The 23,986-nt window shown below is 41.5% G+C and overlaps 5 protein-coding genes across 14 annotated transcripts in view; 3 read left to right on the top strand and 2 right to left on the bottom strand.

Annotated features, from left to right (window-relative positions):
• LOC109851648 (cytospin-A-like) overlaps positions 1-13,270 on the bottom strand; it is a 36,907-nt gene extending 23,637 nt beyond the window's left edge. Inside the window, exons 1-2 of one of the 6 annotated variants that reach the window (XM_020421922.1) lie at positions 12,475-12,522; positions 5,890-6,029 (exon numbers count right to left, since the gene is read on the bottom strand). Coding sequence is in view for 1 of the 6 variants with exons in the window: in XM_020421918.1 (XP_020277507.1) it covers positions 12,475-12,579 (105 nt within the window). In the remaining 5 variants the exon portion in view is untranslated. Of the gene's footprint in view, positions 1-4,086; positions 4,100-4,727; positions 4,896-5,889; positions 6,035-6,463; positions 6,557-12,474 lie in introns of those variants that run through there. The other 5 variants (XM_020421921.1, XM_020421918.1, XM_020421923.1 and 2 more) reach the window with 5 other exon arrangements.
• LOC109851651 (slit homolog 3 protein-like) lies at positions 6,688-15,762 on the top strand. 4 transcript variants are annotated; one of them, XM_020421930.1, is made up of 6 exons: positions 6,688-8,250; positions 10,101-10,166; positions 10,576-10,996; positions 11,883-12,201; positions 13,292-13,870; positions 14,070-15,762. In XM_020421930.1, the coding sequence occupies exons 3-6, from the start codon at positions 10,602-10,604 to the stop codon at positions 15,594-15,596; spliced, it is 2,820 nt and encodes a 939-aa protein (XP_020277519.1). In that variant the 5' UTR covers positions 6,688-8,250; positions 10,101-10,166; positions 10,576-10,601; the 3' UTR covers positions 15,597-15,762. The 4 variants fall into 4 exon arrangements, with proteins under 4 accessions (XP_020277519.1, XP_020277522.1, XP_020277521.1 ...); XM_020421933.1 differs by lacking the exon at positions 6,688-8,250 and adding an exon at positions 8,285-8,784; XM_020421932.1 differs by lacking the exon at positions 6,688-8,250 and adding an exon at positions 8,817-9,136.
• Positions 15,763-15,897: 135 nt separating this feature from the next.
• On the bottom strand, positions 15,898-19,698 carry LOC109851652 (dihydrolipoyl dehydrogenase, mitochondrial). 2 transcript variants are annotated; one of them, XM_020421937.1, is made up of 8 exons: positions 19,570-19,698; positions 18,756-19,041; positions 18,314-18,680; positions 17,904-18,248; positions 17,726-17,817; positions 17,289-17,614; positions 17,130-17,206; positions 15,898-16,953 (listed from the first exon to the last, which is right to left on the bottom strand). In XM_020421937.1, exons 1-7 carry the CDS (start codon positions 19,612-19,614, stop codon positions 17,141-17,143), a joined length of 1,527 nt encoding a protein of 508 aa, XP_020277526.1. In that variant the 5' UTR covers positions 19,615-19,698; the 3' UTR covers positions 15,898-16,953; positions 17,130-17,140. The 2 variants fall into 2 exon arrangements, with proteins under 2 accessions (XP_020277526.1, XP_020277525.1); XM_020421936.1 differs by having other exon boundaries at positions 15,898-17,206.
• Positions 19,699-20,166: 468 nt separating this feature from the next.
• On the top strand, positions 20,167-22,450 carry LOC109851654 (40S ribosomal protein SA). Its single transcript, XM_020421939.1, has 6 exons — positions 20,167-20,267; positions 20,766-20,929; positions 21,010-21,221; positions 21,405-21,692; positions 21,913-22,137; positions 22,302-22,450. Exons 2-6 carry the CDS (start codon positions 20,797-20,799, stop codon positions 22,377-22,379), a joined length of 936 nt encoding a protein of 311 aa, XP_020277528.1. The 5' UTR covers positions 20,167-20,267; positions 20,766-20,796; the 3' UTR covers positions 22,380-22,450.
• Positions 22,451-23,208: 758 nt separating this feature from the next.
• Positions 23,209-23,986, top strand: part of LOC109864206 (DNA-directed RNA polymerases I, II, and III subunit RPABC1) — a 6,763-nt gene continuing 5,985 nt past the window's right edge. Inside the window, exon 1 of the mRNA XM_020445201.1 lies at positions 23,209-23,626. Within this exon, the coding sequence (XP_020300790.1) occupies positions 23,325-23,626 (302 nt within the window). The 5' untranslated portion in view covers positions 23,209-23,324. The remainder of the gene's footprint in view (positions 23,627-23,986) is intronic.

Below are 23,986 nucleotides of genomic sequence, written 5' to 3'. Positions count from 1 at the left end.
ATTACACGCGCAAGAAGATATACCGGAGAGTTTCTTTTTAAACCGCACCCACGAAATCGACGCCGATGCGATGTGGAGAGATTCAACACCTCTCCACGTCTGAACTTTAACGAACGCGAGAAAACCACGGGTAACAATTAAAAAAAAAAAAAAAAAAAAAACAATTATATACGTATATATATATATATTATTTCAAACAAGCGCAGCGCGCCTGTCACTTCTGCGTCACAATTACCCGAGGACGCTTCTACGAAGACTGACGGAATCCGAATTGGTATATAAGATAAGAGAGTTATAAGTTACCAGCGATAAGCTAGAAAATATCTACAGGTACGATTTCGCTCTCGCATTTTAGAGCTCGTATATATGCGTTTGCTTGAATCGAACGTTCCGCAATTCAACTGTCACCAAAAAACGAATACAATCAATCATCGGATCTCGCGAGAGAGATCAATTTGTTACCAAATTTATTTTATTATTATCTACATCATCTTATTTTTTTTTATTAACAATAATTAGTGAACATAATTTAATTATTTATTTTTTATATCCATTATCAAATTTATGTAATTGTATTATGTACTTTTCTAATGGCATCCAAGCAATTCAAGTACAATCAATTATCAGATATCTGTTATCAGATCTCCGTTATCAAATTTACGAAAATCATCCGTGACTCACACTCACACGCAAATACATTTCATAAATACTACTGTTGCGACCGTGTTTCTTCGTTGATACCTGAGACATGTTATCAATCTCGATCAATCTCGAAAACGTTTTCTCTCTCTTCTCTCGAAATCACGGCGGGATTTTGAGCGGTCGCGATACCGCAGAAGCGCGACTTCGATCGAAAGACCATAAGAACGTATGGTATACGTACGTACCTTGCGCGAAGGTTCATCGAACCTCGGACACGTACGGGTTCTCTCGGCCAATAATAAAGATGCACGCCCGGTACGTAACTACGCTCTGTACATACGTACGTAAGTACTACCCTGCACCCGTACCCGCTCTCTCTCTCTCTTTCTCTCCGTCGCGGATACTCGAACCGTATACAGGGTGTCTTGAAATCTAGCCGCCGCATCTTTGCTCGAAGCAAACCCGGTGAATAAAATTGCTTTCGATAAATTGTAACGTAAACACCGTCTATCAAAATTGAACGTTTATCAATTGTCGTTTTGTTGTTTCAATTGATACAATTTTTGCCGTCAAAATTTGTTGTTGATTGTGAGCTATAAAAAACAATTTTTAAAAAATTGAGAAACAATCATCCAGAATTTCTCTCTAAAAAATATTAATTAAATTGCAATTTAGATGTAAATTTAAATAAACACGAAATGCAAATCGCGCGTGAAACGAAATTTATTCCGCAAGATTTTTCAAATTCGCATAATATTCTCGAGAACCGTTACATATATTCTCTCGGATCACGGATTCTAGGTTGCACACAACCGTCCCCGTCACTGTGCGCTGCGTCCGCGGATATTGCGAATTGCAACATTCAGCGACGGGCTGCTCTCCTCGAAAAATATCGATCTTACCGATTCGATGTTCGTGCTTCTCGCGAATTTCGATCCATCCGGGAATGGATCGATCTCTGCAATAGAACACGCGCGTGCTTCGTTCCGACAAGAGTACATTGTTTTGTATATTTTCACGATGTACATAACATCAATATTCTAAAACTCTGTAATCCAGCAAAAAAAACATGATTGTTTCTTACTCGAATGCGTAAATATTTGCGGATATTCGCAATTTGTTTTTTTTTTTCACTTTAACGTATTGATAATTTTTCGGATTTTGTATTTACACGCGAATTATTGAAATTTTCATCATTTCCCCTTTGAATTTTCTCGGGAAATTTCTGTGTGTAACACGGTTACGCGCGACACCCCGTATACACGCTCGTGCAAGTACACACACACACACGTACATACATACACGCCTGCCTACTTAGTAGCGTGTTTTTCTTTCTCTCTCGACGAGAACGCGGGCGCGGGAATTCTTGCGAAAAACGGATCACTGGCTGGCTGAATACGTGTTGGCGATAAAAATTGACGGAGACGTCATCGAATCAACCGGACGCGCGAGAAGCGCGTAAGCGAGGGATTTTACCGCTTCGTTGACGCGCCACGCGCTATCGACGATAACGGGACGGGACCGCGTGTTTTCGTGTTTGCTAATATTTACGATGTTTTGCGCGTGCAGCAGCATAACGTTGCGTCTCTTGAAATTGTTTCGATCGCGCGGTACACATCACCTCGGCGCAACCATCCATGTCGCGCTGCAGCACGCGTAAAAATAAAACCATTTAGTGTTTTTGCCTCGCGAATACGTCCTAGAAAAGTAAACGAGTTTAACGGTCCACGGAAGTTGCCTTGAAACTGTTACCTACATAATGCGCGAACAAAAACACAATCCTTGTTTATACATAAAACGAATCGCTTAGAAAAATGCTCATCTGAGATATCACTCGTTATCAACGATGCAGCGAGTCTCTTCAGTCTCATTGTCGCTGTTTCATGGTTTTTCTTCACTTCTAGCCGCAGGGTGTGGCGGCGATAGGTCTTTTGCCTACACTTTGCCTACACTCGTTGCCGACAGCAGTAAATGCGGCAGCGGCGAGAGACGCATGTTACGTCAGTTCCACATCGCGCAGAGAAACAGGATCTCTTTAAATTGTTTTTTTATACTTTTGTCGGAAAACAAACGCCACACTAACAAAAACATGTTTACCAGAAGAGAATATTTTTTTTTCTTTATAATAAAAGTTTAAATAAAATAAAAATTCTGACAATTGTTTTTTTTTTATTCCAACATTTTTTCGTTTAAAAGGAACTTGTAATTGTTTACGAGAGACGAGAGAAACGGGCTTCAGGTTGGCGAGTTCTACGTGTAACAGCGATACTTTTCGAATAAGAATCGCAAAATACTCATATAATCGTATCGATCGTAAACCATCTGTCAGTTGAGGAATCGATAAACCTTCGATGTGGAGACAGCTTTATAGAACCGCACGGCCTACACACGCACGATCCCTGCGTTCGTTCGAACGGATCGCTAACCTTTATCGTCTATCTTCGATCGCCTTCGCTCAACCGCTCGCGAAATTGGCTTGTGCTAACAGGTGTACGCGCACAAGATCGTTGTTGAATTTCGCGGGGGGGGAGGAGGGAAGATACGGAGATGAGATTGTCCGAATTCAACGCAACAGATTGTTTCGCTGTGGCGTCGTCGCGTGAGCGCATCGGTGCACGTGTCGATCGAGTGCGATGACACACGTGAGGACGGGGTTCACGCCGCGAATCTCGCCGCGCCAGGTCGCGTGACTATTTATGGAGAGACAGCTGTGCTGCGACAGCGAGGACGTCGATCAAATTTTTTCTTGAAATTCAGACTACATGTAACGATCGGTGTCGCAAAACCGGAACACACACACGCGAGCGCCGAAAACAGCGCAATTACCTTAAGCAAGACGAGCGCCGCTAAACACTAGGAGAACAAACCGAACTTCGCGAAGCGACGGATTTCTCTCAGATTTTCAATCACAGAAATCAGTAGCTCCAAGTAGATTTATTTTTTAACGAGAAATAAGTATGTGAAATAATTGAAAATAATATATACAATAATATATAATATATATAAAAATCTCTGTAGCTAACAACTGTTTTTTAAATTAAATACCAAAGAAATTTTTAAAAATAATAACAAATAAAATATTTTTCCAAAGTTTTTTCAAAGTTCACGAATGTGACGAGACTGGAATTTACATTCAACTATCCATCAAAATTCGAATCGAGATTGAAGACGCAAAATCTCGATAAAAATTTAATAGCACTTTTTCGCTCTCATGATCGATTACACTTTAAATGCGCGTAGCCGATGTAAATTATTAACCGTTCGTATAATTCATTTCCAAGGAAAAATAAGTTAATATACGATTAATGAGTTAACCGGAGATGCGTGCGAGATTGAATTCAAAACATGCTTTGTCTCGATGAGGACAAGACGGTAATCACACGTTGCTTTTCTCGTTGCCACGCGGTGTTGTTACACACTTGTACCGTTAACTTGCATACATACTGAGGAAAATCGCGAGGCGAACATGTGTGTCGCAAGGCTGTCTTCTCCAAGAGCAAACACGAGATCTTCCGATCGTTTACAAATCTGAAATTAATTACTTTTGTTTAAATTGTGTTTTGTTCGCACAATTGTGTTTTCTCGTACGTTTCTTTTTCTGAATTTCCCGGGAAAAAGTCTCACGACGGTGAAAAAGCGCTCGAATACTCTTGTTGATATTTTCCTTCTTTCTTGTAATATTATAGATTTTAATTTGTGTTGATAGATTACAAAAATAAAAACAATTTACGCAAAAAACTATAGCATACGATTCTTTTTTCTTCTACTTGTTAAATTTACTCTGAGAAGTCTATATTTATTACATTTGTTATTGATTCATTTGTCTCTCTCGCGCGCTCGAGTCGTCGGGAATCAAGAGAATTCTTGCTCGCTTTCGTCTGTCACAATAACACACGTACACACGTACACACGTTCACACGCGCATTCGCATTCACACGCCATAAACACCGTTGTCGCCAGAAAACATAAAAAAACCGACGAGATTTTTTTTGTTTTTCACAGAATCGTTGCACGCGGGTCGAGCCGTCGGCATGCGAATCGCGCGGATCGACGTGAGATGAATCGCAGAGGAGGAGATTGCACACCTGCACATAGGTATCCAATTTTCGCCCGCAGCCGGCCGTCCTGTTTGCGAAGACGAGATCGGAAATTAGCGAGAAGAGAGCACCGTGACGAAAAATCTTCCCGCGAGAAGAGACAGACACACACACACCGAGATCGGCGAGACGTATCCGATTCGGCAGTTCAATGCGAACTGACCGCGTCCCATGGCACGCTATTCCATTCCACCACCTCATTCCTTTCAGTCTTGTTCTCTCTCTTTCTCTCTCACAACACGACTTTCCCTACTCTTGGTCCTTTTCGCGCTCTCCATCACTCGTCGTGTCGCTGCACTCGATCTTTATCACGGCGGTACGTTTGTCAATTGGTTTATTGAGATAAGGTCGCGCGCGCGCGTGCGTCGGAAGCAGCGAAAAGAACTTTTTTCAGGCGGCAAAGAACGGATCGCCGCGTCGCATGTTGTCGATCCGTCCCGTTAAATTGAGAGACGTCTGTTAACAATGTTTCGTGAGAGGACGACATATTTCCGTCGTCATTGGATAAATGTCTCTCGAGATGACGCGTTCAATTAGAATTGATAAACGTCGTACGAGAAATCGTCGCGTTTACACGGAATTCGGTCGGCTTTTTAATATTTTTAAAAATAACTTTTAATTTTTAACGCCGGAACAACCAGAGTTTAGAACATACACCTGGTTTCACTACATCCGTCAATTTGACGGATGTATTTGAAAAAAATATTTCCCATTCGTTATCTTAATATTTGCACAATTAATTAACAAAAAAGCTTCCAGCGCGCGCTACAAAGATTTTTACATTTCATTTACTTTTTTCCTGTTGGGGAAGGAACAAAATTCGGAACGTTTTTTGCAATTTAATAAAAAAATTTGAAAACCGTCCATTTTTTGACGGGTTTAAATGTTGCGCATTGCACGCGCAAGAGAGACAACTAACTACTTTTTATCCGGCTATCGCGTGTGCGATCTTGATCCGCGCTAAGTGGGTGACCTTCTAACCTAATCGCCGCTAATTTCATTTGCCGGACACTCGGCGTTGTGCGAATCCGCGCGAAATCATGTTTGTGCGCTCGCGTTTTTTTTTTCACACATCGTAGCACGTATGTCGGGGAGCGCTCGCCTGCCGGGTCTGTCGCGCTCCAAATACTCGTTCGTGGCTTCTACCCACCTGCCGTCGTCGTGATCGTGGCTCGTGGCGTCCCACGTAAATCCAGCCGCGGATCGCGACGATGAAACCTCGCGCTACCGTCGTGAGAATCCATTTTTCCGCTCGTTGCACTCTCCTTCCGGCTGTCCTCGATCAGCACTCTGCCGAGCATGCAACACATTGCGCAGTTCGCATTTTCATCGACGCTTTCCCGAAAAAAAAGAACGCAATTCTTGTCTCCCTTCATATGACTTGAGAATTTTTAATAATCGTTTTACTAGCTGCAGATGCACGTAGAAAAATGTAATTTAATAGGAAATAATAGATTTTTTTTTTTTAATTTCTGAAAAGAAACAATAACGTGATTTTCTCCCCAATTTTGAATAATTTTTATCAGAGACAAAAGCTTCTATACACATTTCCAATCTGCCGAAAAACATCGGAAGTGTGTGAAATGTGCGCAAAATGTGTGGAAAAACGTTCTCTGCGCAACGCGAACAATAATCGATCTCTACCGCTATTTCGTTAACGAACCTTTTTTGAATCGCGCGCGATATCTCTCGATCGGACAATTGATTTCGCAAATGATACTCACGAAGCTGCGACATCAAAGAGACGCCGCAAAGATCATCGCCGCAGAGTATTCTCTCGGAAAGACCCACGTGTTGTTCGTTTTGTGAGAACACACGACGGATTGAGCGAACGAACGCGGAACTACATGCGCAACCAACGACAGCCCGCGCGAGACTGCCGGTCCGATGACGACGCGTCGTCTTTGGCATTTGGCTCGGATGGACAAGGTGGACGGATATGAGTGTGAGTGGATAAATTAAATTAATGGAATAAACGGATAACGAAATTGTTACTCAACTTTTTACGAATCACGCGCGTAATTGTATTTACAATCCAGTCCTAAATAATTTAAAGTCAACTCTCTCTCTCTCTCTCTTTTTCTCTCTTTGCTGACAATATTCTTATCTCGTGCCGAAAAAAATAATTAAAAAAAAGTAATTAATTAAAACGGTACGTAAAAGTGAAAAACGAGCGTGATGCAAACACAACATTCTTATACATCTATTACGCGCGCTTGTCTTCCCAAAGCGCGAACCAAACCTCCCCGGGCTGCTCTTGTATGACGTAATGCGCATTTCTGGACCAGGCCGTGACATTGCATAACGAAACGCATTAAATGCGTATCGTGACACGCAAGTGTAGAGCTAGTTGCCGATGCATCGGATATAATAACACTCGCACACACACGCGCGCATATGTGTGTACGTGTGCTACACATTATCATCTCATCGTAATTACAAGTTTCTTACGAGCGACCGTGCACGCTTTACGTGTCTCTATTAACGCTACAATGCACTTTTCATACGATAATATATGTGTGGCTCGATAAGAGTCTCAACGTAAGAAAGTAATTAATTCGCTTTACGTTCAAAAATAACTTTGCACAAAGTCGGTTGATTAAAACTTTTGAAATCGTCATCATCGTCTCGAGAATCAATGACATTTTACATGACGCGCGCGCGCGTGCGCGCGTGTGTGTGTGTATTTCTTAATTAAATTACAATCGATCTGTTTCCCCCTTCCTTGAATTTCAAATACTTCTCGATGTATCGATGTAAAATATAAAACTCGGAAAAATAACAAGACGATAAAATAGCAAGTTAAAAAAAAACCAATTTGTTGACAATCTCTGAATTTAATTACAGATATATATAAAATATTCTTAGAGGAAAATCAACTACAAATTTAAGTCCCCACTACCACAATAATATTCCATAACATTCATAAAACTTCTCTCTGCCAACTCTGCTCGAGAAATATGAGTTTCAAAAACACACTTGATTTCGAAGATCAAGTTCACACTCTCGAAAATGTCTCTCGTATTTGCGCTAAACTGAACGATTTTCGCGCGAAAATATGACGTGACGCACGCGAGAAACTAGGAGACAGAAAAAGGAGACAAACGTCTTTCAAAGCGGTGCACCGTGTACCTCGTCACGGTAGCGTGTGCATCTGCGTCGTCGTGAACGCACTCGTCCAACAAGAACCGAGAGAGAGAGAGAGAGAGAGAGAGAGAAGAGAAGGAGGAGATCGCGAGGGAGACGAAGAGAGCTTCGTGGTTAGCGAGGGACCTTGACGGCCTGAAGAACGCTATTTCATTTTCGCGGGGCATAGTATCGAATCGACGACGCAGGTGTGGACGGACCACGCGCTGTCACCGACTAGACCGACGAGGGTGCGTCGCGAAGAAACGCAAACTTTTTTCCGAGAGAAGGCGGAAAAAAAAAAAAATCGAAACTGCGTCAGAAACGAAGTTTTCTGATATCGCGAGGAAGTTCGAACACACGAATGTGACTGATGAAAACAAGGGTAAGAATAAGAATCATGCGCACAATCGAGTTTCTCATCAACATCTCGTTGCATATGTGTAGAAGTGAAGAAACACAATGCGAATGTAAAGTACAATTTAGTCGGTCCTCGCGCGCGCGCGCACACAAATGTGAATCAAATTTCATCTCTTCCCCGCGAGCTCCCGTTTGCATTCGCGAATTACACGTCGCCCCGTATCGCGCCTCTAGCTTTTAATGCCAAACTAGAGCGCGTTATGCTAAAGATAGGTCGTCGCAGTCAGGAATCGGCGACGTGTGTACATACATCTGCTACGTATATACCGGCGCAGGGAACAAGGACGGCCTTGGCCTTTAATGAGGCCTTATATAACGAGGAAGCAGTCGATTCGCGAGCTCAGTCATTTCGACTTATCGACTTCGCGACGACGTGCGCGATCTATCGGACGATCTATCTTATTATCGAAATGTAATTTGTTCTCGCTTGTAACACACGCTGTGTCACCGAGTTTTGCGCTTCGATTTTCGATGTACAAGTGAACGTGATATCACTCAGGTGATACAAAATACAAAAAAAAAAAAAAAATAAAAAAAAACATCTCTTTGCGTTAAAAAAATAAAAAATAAAAAAATGCAAACGCGTAAGGAATGACTCGTCAAAGTGTTTTGCCGCTCTTTTTCGGGAGAATAAATAATTTTCTTTTTTTCACCAAAACATCGGCGGACGCTCTAGGAAACTTCCATGTTGTTGTGTGTGAAAATGCAATTAACGCGGTACAAAGGTAGAAAAGTCGCGCGGAAAATTATAGGTGCACCATTAAAGGATCGCGCGCGCGCACCTCTTCGAGACTAATCGGGTGGGGATCGTTACTGTGGAAAATCAACGTCTCTTCTTGACAGAAACGAAGGTAGACCGTGTGGGTGGCGTAGCGACAACGACAGTGCGACAGATCGCCAAGTTTCTTTCGTTTTTTGTTTCGCAGATGCGCGTTTTAGTTTCGCGCAACGCGTTCTCTAGTTTTAACGGTGTTTATTTCAGTGAATTAAACTCGCGGTGAGTTTATGCGATACGCAAAATCGTGCTGTACCAACTTTCTTATCGATATACTTAAAAAAAAGCATAAAAAAATAAAAGATACAGAATTGTATAATCGAAGCTTCTCTGTGTAACACTTGAAATTTTGAAAGAAAAAAAAAAACAATACAGTTTGCATATTTATTATATATTATAAAAATCTTTTGATATTATTTAAATTTTGTCCTTGGTTCACTTATTTGATCAATGTCGTTATATATTTTATAATCAAATTTTGCTCCGAATGCGGTGACATGCGATGAACAGTAAATTTTCTAAAGTCGAACAAACTTAGAAAGATCGATCTTCTCGCGTACATGTGTGCGCCAAAGAAGCGAACGCGACCTTGGTTTTCTTTGATATGGTCATATGATGCGTAAGAGATCGTCGAGTCCGTTAAATATGCGAAAAATCGATCCAACTTTTTTAGTCTGTTCGGTGCAAGCTTATCGTCAAGTTCGCAGCTTCGCGGAAAGTGTATCGCGGGGTTACGACATAACCCCGGGAATTTTCAATTATGCATTGAAATGCACGCAACGAAATATTTCAACGTAATAGAAATTTGGGCATTAGCCACGTGCACTTAAACATCACTTCTGGTTTTCGTGTTTATTCTCCGACTGATGAGATCACCGCGAAGGTTGTCATAACTGGCGCAACGCGCGCGTAAACACACTTTGATATATTCATTCGCGCCTCGAATATCGTATGTGCGATTAAAAAACATTGCTACGTGTATGTGTGTGTGTGTGTGTGAGAGAATTTTTTGAAGTTAATCTTTATCGCACGTATTTCAGAACTGATTTCGACGAACCACGAGGCTTGAGTGGGCGAGATTACACAATATCACCACGAGTTTCCAGGTAAAGAGATGTGTGCGTGTGTTTTATAGTATCACGCACACACAAATGTTGCTTGCGTCGAGTATAAATGAACAGCTGAATGTATATCGCTCGCAAAACAACATCACAATGATAAATCGCGTATCGTGCGTCCAATTACGCGAATAATTTATTCAATATTTTTTTTATCAACATACTTATTTATTTATTGACAAAAACCCCATGGAGAAAAGAAAATAAAAAAAAAAAAATAAAAAGTGACAAATTTAAATTATGTGTGCGATGAAAAAACAATTATATACGCGCGTATAAAAAAATATTATTTGTCCTTGTTCTCGCGTAATAAAGAAAATAATTAATGAGATTAATTTCATTACGTTAAATCGGCGACACGTCTCATTAAATCAAAGCGTTTCTCTGCCTTTTTTAGGTGACCTACTGAGATCACGAAAAAGAATGGTCAATTCGATATTACTGCTCTGGGCGTTGGTCGGTCTAATTGGCCGAGTGCACGGCAAATGCAGCTCAGCGCTGATCGCCGAGAACGAACGGTCGATCGCCTACGCGTGCGTTCACGGCGACCTGAGCGACCTCGACGAGCTGCCCGACGAGACCGAATGGATCGAGTTCTCGGTGTCGCGATTCTACGCGATACCCGACGACGCGTTCCGTCGATTTCCACATCTGCGTCGCCTATCTTTTTACAATTGTCATGTGAACGTTATCGAGCCCGCCGCGTTTCGCGGCCTGCAACAACTCGACTGGTTGATTTTCCACGGCGTGAGGATCTACGCGGCGAAGGCCGCTTGGTTCCGTCACCTGCCGAATCTCAGGAAATTGGTTCTCGACAGGTACGCATCGTTGTCTCTTACAAATCTCACGATCGACGATTTTCCAAACTAAATAATGTTTTTAATGAGGATCACGAGATAACAGAGAGAAAGTGAAAAAAAAAACTACAATTGTGTTTTGCTTTTTTTTATCTAGAAAGTACAAGAAGAAAGCAAAGAACTTTAAAAAGCGTTAACTTGGTTTCACAAAATGCCGATGAACTTTTGTTATCGGGATTAAAGAGCTCTTTGTTGACATTATGTCGGTGGCAAATCAAATGTCGCGAATTTGCGCGAATAAATCGACGAGAGATTTTTCGCGTCGGAAAAACGCGCGCGATTACGCAATGTTTATCAAATTCGAGGGCATCGATGAATCGAGGTCGGATGCGGCTTATGTAAAACGTCCCTCGGTTATATATTCGGTAATGTTGACGACCCAGTTTTACGCGCCATTGCAAACGTGATGTCATCGATATCGGAATACCGGCGCTTAGAAACTAAAACTGTGCTATTGGTCAGGATCTGAGAGAGCGGATCGAAGGATCTGCTCCCCCAAAGCTTTCGAACGAAATAAATGTGAAAAGGTTGTTTGAGATCCGGGGTTAACTCCTTTCTCGAAGCTCCATTAATTTTTCTACGTATCCTCGATACGTTTCTTTCCTCTTTCACTCAATTTCTTAACAAGCGCGTGTTTACACGTCTCGATTTTATTGCGTTTTCTTCATCAACCACTAAGTGATCCACAATTGGAAGCTAATTGAACAATACAAACACTATTTTAACCAGACGAAATGTGTTTGATTGAAACAAAATAATTTATATCGAAACACGTAAGCACGTGAGCCTGAGAACTAGTTTCTAAAATATTGTTGTAACACGCGATCCGCGATTTTCTTTTCTCCAGATGCGACTTGGTGTACATCGAGCCCGACGTTTTCCGTACGTTACCGCGACTGGAGACGCTCGACTTGCGCGATAACGACCTCGACTGTCTCTCGGTTGAGGAACTGTCGCATCTGAAGTCGCTCAGAACCGTGCGCATCGACGGCAATCCGTGGTTGTGCCACTGCCGATTCAGAATGGACAAATTCTTTCTCGAACGATCGATCGTACAAGAGATACAGTGCAGAATTCGTCCAGGCGTCTGTACCAAGTATCGAAATCCACAGTGCATGACGCACGTCGACATCCCGCTCCCACCTCCGACGATTACCATCGAGCAGGTACGCGCGGATTATCTTAGAGGGAAGAGGTTTATAAACACATCAAAGTTTTTAAACAAAAATACAAAAAGTAGAAGAATAAGAAAATACGATTTTGAAGAATATTTTACAAGAAAAATTTGTCCGCCAATCTTCGTCACAATCGCAAACTAATGAAACTGTTTTGCTCGCACCTCGCTAACATGATAAAGTAGACTTCGCGCCGTCTCACACACACACACACGCGCGCGAGATCAATTAGCCGCGATATAATTGAATAAGAACAAAACTCACCCCAACGGGAAACGTAGTCCCCGCGCTCTTGGCGGCATCGCGAATCCCCGAACGTCCCGAATTATCGTCGACATTCTTGGACGGCTTCTTCGTCGCGACGTTCATCCGCGGATCAACCTCTCGCGATCATCAGAGATAATCACCGCACGTAGATACAGCGGCACCGCTGCTGCTGCTGCACGCGTAAACAGAAGAAGAACGTTTGTTACTTACTGCTCGAGGAGAGAGCAATTGTTTTGGCGCGCGCGTACATATATGGGCGCGCGATCACGTGATCGACTGGCGATTGTTTGAGCGAACTTCCTTCCGCTTCGCCTCGGCGACGCGGATGGTTCGACGCGCGTTTATTTCCTTCGCGCAACTTTCACCGCACGAATGTCGCACGCGACGCGCATCCGCCGACACGCACACACCTCACGTGATGTGGAAAAAATGATGATTACTGACACACGCGGGGAAAACGTGGATTTGTTTTTAATGTAACGCAACGACACAGCTCGCGACAACGCGACGTTGATAAGTAGTCCGAAGTTGCGTGCGAAACTGGTCACATGACGTCGCCACCTATCGCCCCGATTGGCCCGTACGCGAAGCAAACAAAATGGCGAGCGCACAATACGAAATCGAGATGCGAAGCGATAAGAGTTATGTAAAAAAAAAAAAAAAAAAACGCGTTGATTAGTATCTCAATCTCGGCTATCTTCTTCATTTTTTCAACAACTCCGCTCGTCCGATAAATCGCGCTCGAAGAAGCGAGAAGCGTTTAATCGCGGATCTTTCCATTGTGATCGTTTTTTGTTTTTTTTTTTTTACACAGGAACACGTCGGCAGTCGCTTCCAGACGAGCGCACTGACGTCGTTGGACCGACTGCCGGACAGAACCACGTGGATCGAGATCTCGGGGCTGCGGATCGATCGTTTACCCGCGTACGTGTTCTTCCGGTTCGGCAACAGTCTACGCAATTTGGAGATGCGCGATTGTTTAATCGGCTCGATCGAGCCGGGCGCGTTCGCCGGTCTGAATCAGTTGCAGCGCCTCACGCTCGCCGGCAATCGGTTGCCCGTGGTGACCGCTCATTGGTTCAGCGATCTCACGACGCTGCAGCAACTGATTCTCGCGCGGAACAACATCAAGCGCATTGAGCCGGGCGCGTTGCGTCCGTTGGCCGATACCCTGCGCCATCTAGACGTGCGATACAATCAACTGCGGTGCTTATCGACCAACGAGTTGGCGTATCTGAGACACCTCGAGCGACTGGACGCCGTCGGTAATCCGTGGAATTGCGAGTGCCGCAGAAATCTGCTGAAATATCTGACGGATCGCAATATCGGTTACGAGATCAGCGACGGTCGATGCTACGAAGAAGATGAAATTGTCGATGAGCAACATACCGATGTAAATATATATATATTGCAAATTTGTTTTCCGTCTCATAAAAGCCTTTTTAAACCGTTCACTTAAATATTGAACGATATATATAAAAAGGCGTTTAAAATAACAAAGTACTTCATTATATTTTTCTACTCTCTTTTTCACAATTTATATTTTTATACTCTAATATTTTTTTATGATAATTCTGTGGTTTTATGTACAGATTGTCGTGAGCACATATGGCCAAATTCGCTGGACGACTTTCGAACAAGTTTTAGAGAAGAACATCACCGTATCAAGACCTCCAACCGAGATCGAGATCAAAACAGATAGACCACCGATTCACAGAACTGGTACTTGCGCGCAGGATGAGAGGGAACAATCCCGACAGGTGTTCGTTTGCAGCATCGCCTCGCTCAGAGAATTGGATGCCATACCTCGCTCAGCTCACACCATTCGCATTACCTTCTCGGATTTAAAAACTATTCCGACGCGAGCGTTTGCTCGCTTCGACGGCTGGCTCTCCAGACTCGAATTGCGCGACTGCGGCATCGAGACGATCGAATATCGCGCCTTCGTCGATCTGTTCAACTTGGACTACCTATCGCTTCGCGGCAATCATCTGGAATTGATAACGTCCGAAATGCTGGAGGGCCTGACGAAACTGCGACATCTCGACTTGTCTCGCAACAACATCCACCGAATTAACAACGATGTGTTCGCCACGTTGCCGATGCTGCACAGCCTCGATATCTCGGAGAATTACATGAACTGCTTTGGTGTCGAGTACATGGCGCGGAAGATGCCGTATCTGTCTTCTCTCAAAGCTTACGGAAATCCGTGGAGTTGTCTGTGCGGATCCAAACTGGCTGATTTTCTAGATTCCCGCAGGATACCGTATAGTCGCGATTCTCTGCTGCAAATGAGCGAGTATTGTTTTATTAACGCGACCACGACCACCCCGCGCTCGACAGCAATCATTCCGAAGACGACGACCACAACCGAGCCACCCTCAACAGGTGTATACGAGAAGCGCGTTCAGGGTTCTTGCACTCGTCACGAGGAAACCACGGGACCGCGATATCGTTGCGTCGGCGGCAATTTGGCCTTGCTCAAGAACATATCGTCCGACGCCGTCTCGATCGAGTTTTACGAGGGAAACTTGTCTCACCTACCCCCCAATTCTCTCTACAAGTTTCAAAATCTGAAAGAGCTCATTATAAGAAACTGCGATCTACAAACTATCCAAGTAGACGCCTTCAGAGGTCTGGATTCTCTGGAACGGCTCACCATTCAGGACAATCCGCTCAAGTCGATCGAGGCGGATTGGTTCACTATGCAGCATCTCGAGCGTCTCGATCTGCGCGGCAATTCCATTCGCTACATCGTGCCGGGGGCTTTTCGTCATCTCCACAAGCTGGTCTACCTGAATCTCGAGGGTAACGATTTGCAATGCATCTTCACTAGCGATCTGCAGAACATACCGGATCTGCACATCGTCGAGTTCGCCGGCAATCCTCTCAAGTGGCGTTGCCGCATGGATCTGGAGCAATTCTTGGAAACGCGAAAGATCAAGTTCGTCAAGGTGGAAAATTCGTGCGAGGGCAAAAAGATAATGAGAAATCTTCTTTATCAAAATCGAACCGCGGAACCGCTCGAATGTCCACCCGGTTGTTCGACGGCATCTGACATTACACAAGAAACAAGTTTAATTTTTATAACATTTGCGTTGTTTTTCGCGATATATTAACGCCACCAATTGTCTTCCGCGTCAAAGACGAAACTTCTGGCAGTCCGTCATGAAGTCGTCTCTGTGAAATTCCTCTTTTGACGACACTTTTTACAATTCCGTATTACAGCTTTTTCTTCGACAACTAACATATCTCACATTTGATATAAAAAAAAAAAAAAAAAAACGAAACAGAGATTAATATTTTGAGATTTTTTTTAACATCAAGTAGTTTTCATACACAAACGCTAAACACTACAGAACGTACGTAATATACAAATGTGTTCAATGTGTTCATACACGAAAACGCTTAAGCCAAAAATAGAAATATATGTGTATTTAATTTTGCGAATGTACACACGTATTTAAACTTATAGGATTTAATATCGTATATTGGTTGGATAATACCGTAAGATTATATAACGCGCTTGTTGATCTCTAGAGTTAGATTCGGTAGATCGGATGAAAGTAAATAACTGTTTAACGTAGTGGTTACAATTAAAAGTCGTATGATCAGTAAACAAATCGAAATGAACTGAGGTACTGCTAAGAAATTTGTGCTTATATTGTCGAGAGAAATGAAAGGGACCATCGATAATTGATTACCTGGGACAGAGCCTCGATTCTTGAACAACTTTCGTGTGCGAAAAATCCACAGTTTGCGTTAAGGCGTACTTGCGGACTCTCGTGTGCAAAAGTTGTTCAATAATCGAGACACAGATACGAAAGGAACTGTTAGAGTTACGTCATAAGACTTATGCCACACTTACGTAAACGGTAAAGTTCAACAGTAAAAAAAAAATGTGTTTAGGCAGCGTAAACTCATTTACCGTACAAATGCGCGCGACGCTGAAGTACACTTCTTATTTGTGTTCATTTAGTATTAAAAAGAAAGAAAAAAAAAAAACAATTGTATGATACATATTTATTGTCAGAATTGTATAACGACTATTTACTTGCTACTAAAAGGTACAAGTTTTAATAAAAATTATTTTGTGCAACAAAATGAAAAAAAATATCGTTTTCTATTTTTTATTGTTAATACGAGAGAATTATGTTAGGAAGGTTTTTTTTTCTCAAGGTCTGTGTGGATAAAAAGCAATTTGAATCGTTTTGATGCTGCACATCTTTTTGTGTTTATTTGTAATAAATACAATAAACTCCCCCGGGTAGAGAAGTAAATTTATCGTTACTTTTGCAGCATAAATCTTTTCAAATTTTTATTTACAATATCATAACGCGGTTAACGCAAAATTATGCGCCGTTTAGTTTGCATTATGTGTGACGATTGATAAACGTAGACTAGATCGAGGCTACGAGACGAGAAGTCCACGATGCTCCATCGCGCGTTCAGCGAAGAGTTTGTTATAAACTGTGTCTGTACACACAATACGTAAATATAAGTATATATATATATATATGTATATATGTATGTATATATACACACACAAACATTATCTCAGCAAGGTCCGAAGCGGATAGCCACATTTATAAACTAACGCTGAACGCGCGATGAACTAACAAATATTACATAACGATAAGCGATTTGTTTACCTTTCGAGAACTTAGAAGTTGATGGGTTTGCCGAAATAGGCTGCTAAATGAGCTTCTCTGAGTGCTTCAGCGCATGTCTGTATAAACCGTCATATAATTACAAAATAATAGTAAAATTTTGTTCAAAGAATTGAGAATTAGCTTTACTCAGTTACTCACCGGGTGTGCGTGACATACGCGTGCAACGTCTTCCGCGCTGGCGCCATACTCCATCGCGAGAACTGCCTCATTGATAAGCTCTCCTGCAGCCGGACCAATCATGTGCACGCCTAAGATCTTGTCCGTTTTGCTATCGGCAAGTACTTTACAGAAACCGTCCGTCTCTAAATTCGTTTTCGCTCGAGAATTTGCCATGAACGGAAATTTGCCTGCTTTGTAGTCGATACCTTCCTTCTTCAGATCTTCTTCAGTCTTACCAACCCAGCCTACTTCCGGATGCGTGTATATCACGCTCGGCACGCAGTTGTAGTCTATGTGGACCGCACCTGTGTACGTTTGCAGCAATTAAAATAAATAAAAAATAAACAAGAATTAAAACAATTCAATTGAAAGTCAAGAAAAGCTATTGCTAGAAAAGCAAATCGAACGACAATTACCTCCGGCAATACCCTCTACTGTGATTATGCCCTCGTCCTCAGCTTTATGAGCCAGCATCGGTCCGTGAATGCAATCTCCGATAGCGTAAATGCTAAAAATTTTAAGAACGTTATTCAATAGCAGATATTAAAATACAAATGAACAAATTACACCCCATTACACAAATTTGAGACTTACCTAGGAACCACCGTCTGGAATCGATTGTTGACTGGTATTCTACCCTTCTCGTCTCTCTCGATTCCCAGATCTTCGAGACCCAAGTTTTGTGTATACGGTCTCCTGCCAACGCACACCAACAATACGTTGCAAGCCAGATCTTCCTTCTTGCTAGGATCCTTCGCGTCTTCGACAGAAACCACGATCTCATTGCCGCTTTTGTTGGCAGCCGTGACTTTTGTTCCTAATTTAAACTTAAGACCCTGTTTGGCGAGGACCTTTTGCATCGTTTTACTAACTTCCCCGTCTATGCCCATGCCACCGATCGTAGGTAGGAATTCAACAGCCGTTACATCGGAACCTAATCTGCAGAAGCGATGATTAGCAAATGTGTTATTTTTTTCTCGATAAACTGTGTTTTTAATGCAAACCTTTGCCAAACTGAGCCTAATTCTAATCCGATTACTCCAGCCCCAATAACAATGAGACTCTTGGGGACTTCACTGAGTGACAACGCGCCCGTTGAAGATACGATCTGTTTCTCATCGATCTCAATGCCAGAAAATGGCGTGACTTCGCTGCCGGTTGCTACAAGAATGTTTTTTGTGTTGATGATCGACTCAACAGATCCATCTGGCTTCAAAGCTGTCACTTGATTCTTGCCGGTGATTTTTCCATGACCTTTGACCCATTCAACCTTGTTTTTCTTAAACAGTCCAGCTATTCCACCTGTCAAGGCCTTGACTACATTTGTTTTCTGTTCCATAAGTTTGTTGAGATCCAGTTGGACATTTGACACTGCAATGAAAACATTCAGCAATTTTTAATATCACAATGTGACTTAAGGAGTAGACAATTTGTCTAGATACTCACCAACAACTCCACGATTTGCCAAATCTCCACTATGAGCCATGTGATAATAATGTGAATTGTTCAAAAGTGACTTTGATGGAATGCATCCAACATTGAGACATGTGCCACCTAGAGTCTGACCTTTCTCCACGCAAACAGTCTTCATGCCCAATTGTGCAGCTTTAATCGCTGCTACATATCCACCAGGACCAGCTCCAATCACCACTAAATCTGCATCTATCGTACTGGCATATCTGCGCTGCTGTGCAGCTGTCATTCCAGGAAGAATGCGTTTTACACATGTTGGCTGATAAAAAGAAAATATTTTCTCAGGTTTTGACAAATATATTAGAAAATAAATATGTATATTGCGCTATCAATTCTAGAAGAATGAAACATGAAAAAAATGGCACAAGTCATCTCATTTTAAGTTTTTCTAGCAGTATTTAAAAAATGTTTTCTCTTCTCTTCTGCAATTATACGTCATATCACAGATATAACTTTACACAGAGTGCGGAAAGTGCAACACGGTGTAGCTAAATTTAAGAACAAATTCAGAGCATAGTGGATGACATAACCATGATCCACAGATCCGTAATAAAATAGATTCCAAGAAATATAATTTGGTAGATTACGAGCAAAAAATTGATAGGCACTTTGTAACGAGCGTCGCAAACGTAATTGCGAACGTTCTCTTTGATAAACCGAAGGCAACTTGTGCGAGGAGATAAGTCATAGAGAAAATGTTGCGAAAGAGAAAAACACAAAATTGAAGATTGGTGAAAAATCACTCGCACATGTTGATTCAGAGAATGTTTCTGTTCTCGAGACTTACCCTGACGGAGGTGGTCACCAGGTTCCAAATGCTAGCTTGCATCATTTGTCCTTCTACTATACTTTTGCACTATATGTGTTTAAGGTCCCGAACACCAGAGGAGAGCATGGGGAAAAAGGACTTCTCAATGGTCTAGTTTCCACCGAAGCATTGACCATGTTCAGCAGACTGTGAGCAGATCAGCGAGGGCTTAGTGATTCTTCAATATGATTGGTTTCTACACTTAGATCCAGCGAAGATCTAAAAGCAAGATTCAATCATATTAAGGGTCGTCTACAATGGAGAGTTTTAGACCGTAACAGTAAGAAACTGACAAATCACAATCGATTATTCTTTTGTACTTTGCCTGTGATTGGTCAATTTCTTACTATTACGGCCTACAACTCTCCATTGTAGACGGCTCTTAAAGAATCACTAAAGGGCCTTCTACAATAAGATACTAGCAATAAATCAGAAGTCAGAAGCAAGAAATTGACCAATCACAATCGATTATTCTTCTGTGATTTGTTTGTGATTGGTCAATTTCTTGCTTCTGATTTCTGATTTATTACTAATATCTCATTGTAGAAGGTCCTTCAGGCTTATCTCTGCTTTGACTTACGTGGTATACGTGCAACGCTACGTAAGCGCACGCTCGTGATCCAACTTCCTTTCCTTCTTTTCCTTTCTGGAACCATTCTCCCTGTGGCATTGCAAACGTGAGTATCTCATATAATTTTTGTATACATATTTTATATAAAAAAATCAGAGTTTTATGTTTATTTTATATAAACAAAAGTATATCAAATAAGTATGCTTTAAATAAAAGTATTTCCAAACTTCTATTCGACTAAAAATTTAATTTCTTCGGTGAATTTTTACCATTAGGGTTAATTGGTGATACTACAGACACGCGGTTCACGTGGTAGCGGTTCTTGTTTTAATGTAGATATAATTATCGGAATATACAAATTTAAAAATAAAAATAGTATTAACCATTAAGCAATACTTAAATATGTAAAATTTGTTGGATATGAAATAAATCGATATTTTACTTGCGATTTTTTAGGTTATTGACAATTTTCAGATGTAAAATGTCTGATTGTCCTGATTGATCATTTATTTGTTTAAGTTTATTTATGCTACAAGATTTTACTTCAGGCTTGTAGCTTTAAAAATTAAATAATAGACAAATTAAAACTAAGTTTTTATTCTAGGTTGGATTCGTAATTCAACCACAACGTTAAAATGTCAGGAGGTTTAGAAGTCTTAGCTCTCAAAGAGGACGATGTCACCAAGATGTTGGCTGCTGGTACCCACTTGGGTGCCGAAAATGTCAACTTTCAGATGGAACAATATGTTTATAAAAAAAGAGTAGATGGTAGATCATATTTCAGCTGTCTTTATCTTGTAGTCCAGATAACAATTCTCCAAATATTGTATATATTTTCCCAATTACAGGTGCAGGTGTAAATGTCATCAATCTTCGTCATACTTGGGAAAAGTTGTTGCTTGCTGCACGTGCTATTGTTTCCATTGAGCAGCCCAGCGAAGTTTTTGTCATCAGTTGTCGTCATTCTGGACAAAGAGCTGTACTGAAGTTTGCAGCTCATACAGGTGCAACTCCTATTGCTGGACGGTTCACTCCTGGTGCATTCACCAACCAGATCCAGGTAAAAATATTAAGCAGAAATAATGTTTAAATTTTTTTCCTGATAGATAAATGATGAGACTTTTTGTTTCAGAATGGATATCTGATGATTTTTATGGCTTAATCTTTTCTGATTTTGTTTCAACGTTAGATATTTTATAAATAATTGATCAAGTGCATTACAATGACGCTAACTTCTTTTCAGGCTGCCTTCCGTGAACCTCGATTGTTGATTGTAACGGATCCAGCTACTGATCATCAACCAATCACTGAAGCCAGCTATGTTAACATCCCAGTGATCGCTTTCTGCAATACAGACTCGCCGCTGCGTTTCGTAGATATTGCAATTCCGTGCAACACAAAGAGCTTGCACACTGTTGGTTTGATGTGGTGGCTCCTCGCCAGAGAGGTTCTTCGTTTGAGAGGATCCATTCCCCGTGAAACCAAGTGGGATGTAGTGGTGGATCTCTTCTTCTACAGAGATCCTGAAGAGGTACAGTTCCCTCATCATCGTGTTTGTCTTTTTCTTATTATTTTTTCGTGACTCTTTTCTTTCAAGTTTTTGTACATTGCAATGATGAAACTTTAGGATCCAGAAACAATAATGTTGGATTTTTAAGGCTTAATCTTTTCTGATAAGAAAGTAAAAGTTTTTTGGCGTTTCTTTTTTGCTCTTGCGAACGACAATAATCAGTGCGAGACTTATTTTTCAGGCGGAGAAAGAAGAACAGGCTGCAAAGGAGATTGCACCGGTGAAAGAATTTACTGGTCCGGTCGAAACTGCTCCTGCTCCGGATCCCGGCTGGGTGAACGAGGTCGAGTCGACCGCCGTGACGACCGACAACTGGGCCGACGACGTCGCACCGCCAGCGGCTGCTGCTATTCCTACAGCAGGTCCCGCGCCGTCATTCCAAACCACCGGCGACTGGGCTGCACAGGTAAACTGTGGATGATTTTTTTTTAAATCAATTACATTCCAAATGCGTATTTTTATTTTAAATCGGTAATCGTGTATCCAAAAATGTTACGTTAAAGAAAATCGGGCTGTGTAATTTCATTATGTACTATGATTTATTAATTGGTGTTATATATTTCTTCACAGCCTCCGGAAGAGTGGACGGCACCCGTAACCACACCTGCTGCTCAAAGTTGGGGAGGTGCAAGCAGCGAGAAGTGGTGATTTATGCCTGATGTCTCAAGAATGATAAAATTTGTATTTTATCCATAATAAAAACTCCTCTTAAAACGAGATACGGAAAGTGTTTGATTTATATCGTGATCCTGTATTTGTATTTTTATGTTTTTAGAAACATGGTGCAGAGCAACATATTTAGAAAGTTTTTTGAATAGTATAACGATTTTTAAATTTGAGGGTTACTTCTATTAGCTTGTATTGTATTTTTTCAAAGGCAACTCTCCGATTGGTTGAACCTGCGCATCTCGGGAATGAAACTTAAGGCCGAAGCACAGACTTTTGCATAACGCATAAAACATAGGAACACATCAACCAATTCAGTCTTCCATTTTTATCCCTACTTTTTCTGGAAAGCTTTGATTGGTTGATTTTCTAAGCGTTATGCGTTATGCAAAAGTCTGTGCTTCGGCCTTTATGGCTGTGTTCCGTTTCACACATCGCGCGCATTTATCTATATAGTACACGTAAAGCCCGTTCTACATTGGGTGCGTTCAGACAACTCAACAGTTGCACAACTGTTGAGAGATAATCACTTCTGATTGGATCATCCTTTTGAAACCGCAGCAGATTTTGAAGAACAATCCTATCATAAGTGACGATCTCTCAACCGTTGAGTTGTTTGAACGCACCCATTGATCGCAAGCGCAAACGCAAGAAACAGGTCTGGTAGAATTGACTAATCGCATTGATCAAATCAGCCAATTGACCAGCGTGATTGGTCAATTATACGAGATCTATTCCTTGCGTTTGCGTTTGCGATCAATGTAGAACGGGCTTAACGCATAATATAGATAAATGCGCATATACGCGCGAAACGCAGCTTATAGCACAAACCGCACGCCGTGCGTGATTCAAAGGGTTCTGATTTATCGCTAAGTAATAGTAGTTGATTTAATAGTTTCTTTACTTTTTAGTCTTAGACGTTAAACTATGGATGACGAGGACGAGACTTACAAATTGTGGCGCATTAGAAAAACCGTAATGCAATTGTGTCACGACAGAGGTTATCTTGTGACACAGGACGAGTTGGATCAAACGCTAGAACAATTCAAGGAACAGTTTGGCGACAAGCCTAGCGAGAAACGACCGGCCAGAAGCGATCTTATTGTTCTGGTGGCGCATAACGATGATCCTACCGATCAATTATTTGTCTTCTTCCCGGATGAGCCGAAAATTGGCATCAAGACTATTAAAACTTACTGCCAACGTATGCAAGAAGAGAAAATTCATAGGTTTGTGCAGTTTTCTTTTTTTTCTTTGTCAGAAGAATAATTACATGCATTCAGTTTCTTACTCTATTTCTTGCTAATTAATGATCTCTCTATCTTTTATATTTTCAAAGTATGTACTTTTTTTTTTTTTACAAGAGAAGAAGAGATTTGAATCAAGTGTCTCACTGGTGTCATAACTTTAGAACTGTATTGTGTGATTCTATTTTTTACTAGGGTAACTGTCCCTATTAGTGTGCTGTTAAGCAAGCGTGCTCTCTTTTTTGAATAAATACTCAATTAACTGACTTCAAATGAGCTTGCTCAAAATTTATATCGATTCTTTAAACTCTTCTTTTGACAATAAGATTTGTATTAGCCCAA

This window comes from Pseudomyrmex gracilis, unplaced genomic scaffold (genome assembly GCF_002006095.1).
Source record: "Pseudomyrmex gracilis isolate BER0280 unplaced genomic scaffold, ASM200609v1 scaffold_18, whole genome shotgun sequence".
Taxonomy (NCBI): Eukaryota; Metazoa; Arthropoda; class Insecta; order Hymenoptera; family Formicidae; genus Pseudomyrmex; species Pseudomyrmex gracilis.
This window is presented reverse-complemented; position numbering and strand designations above follow the sequence as displayed.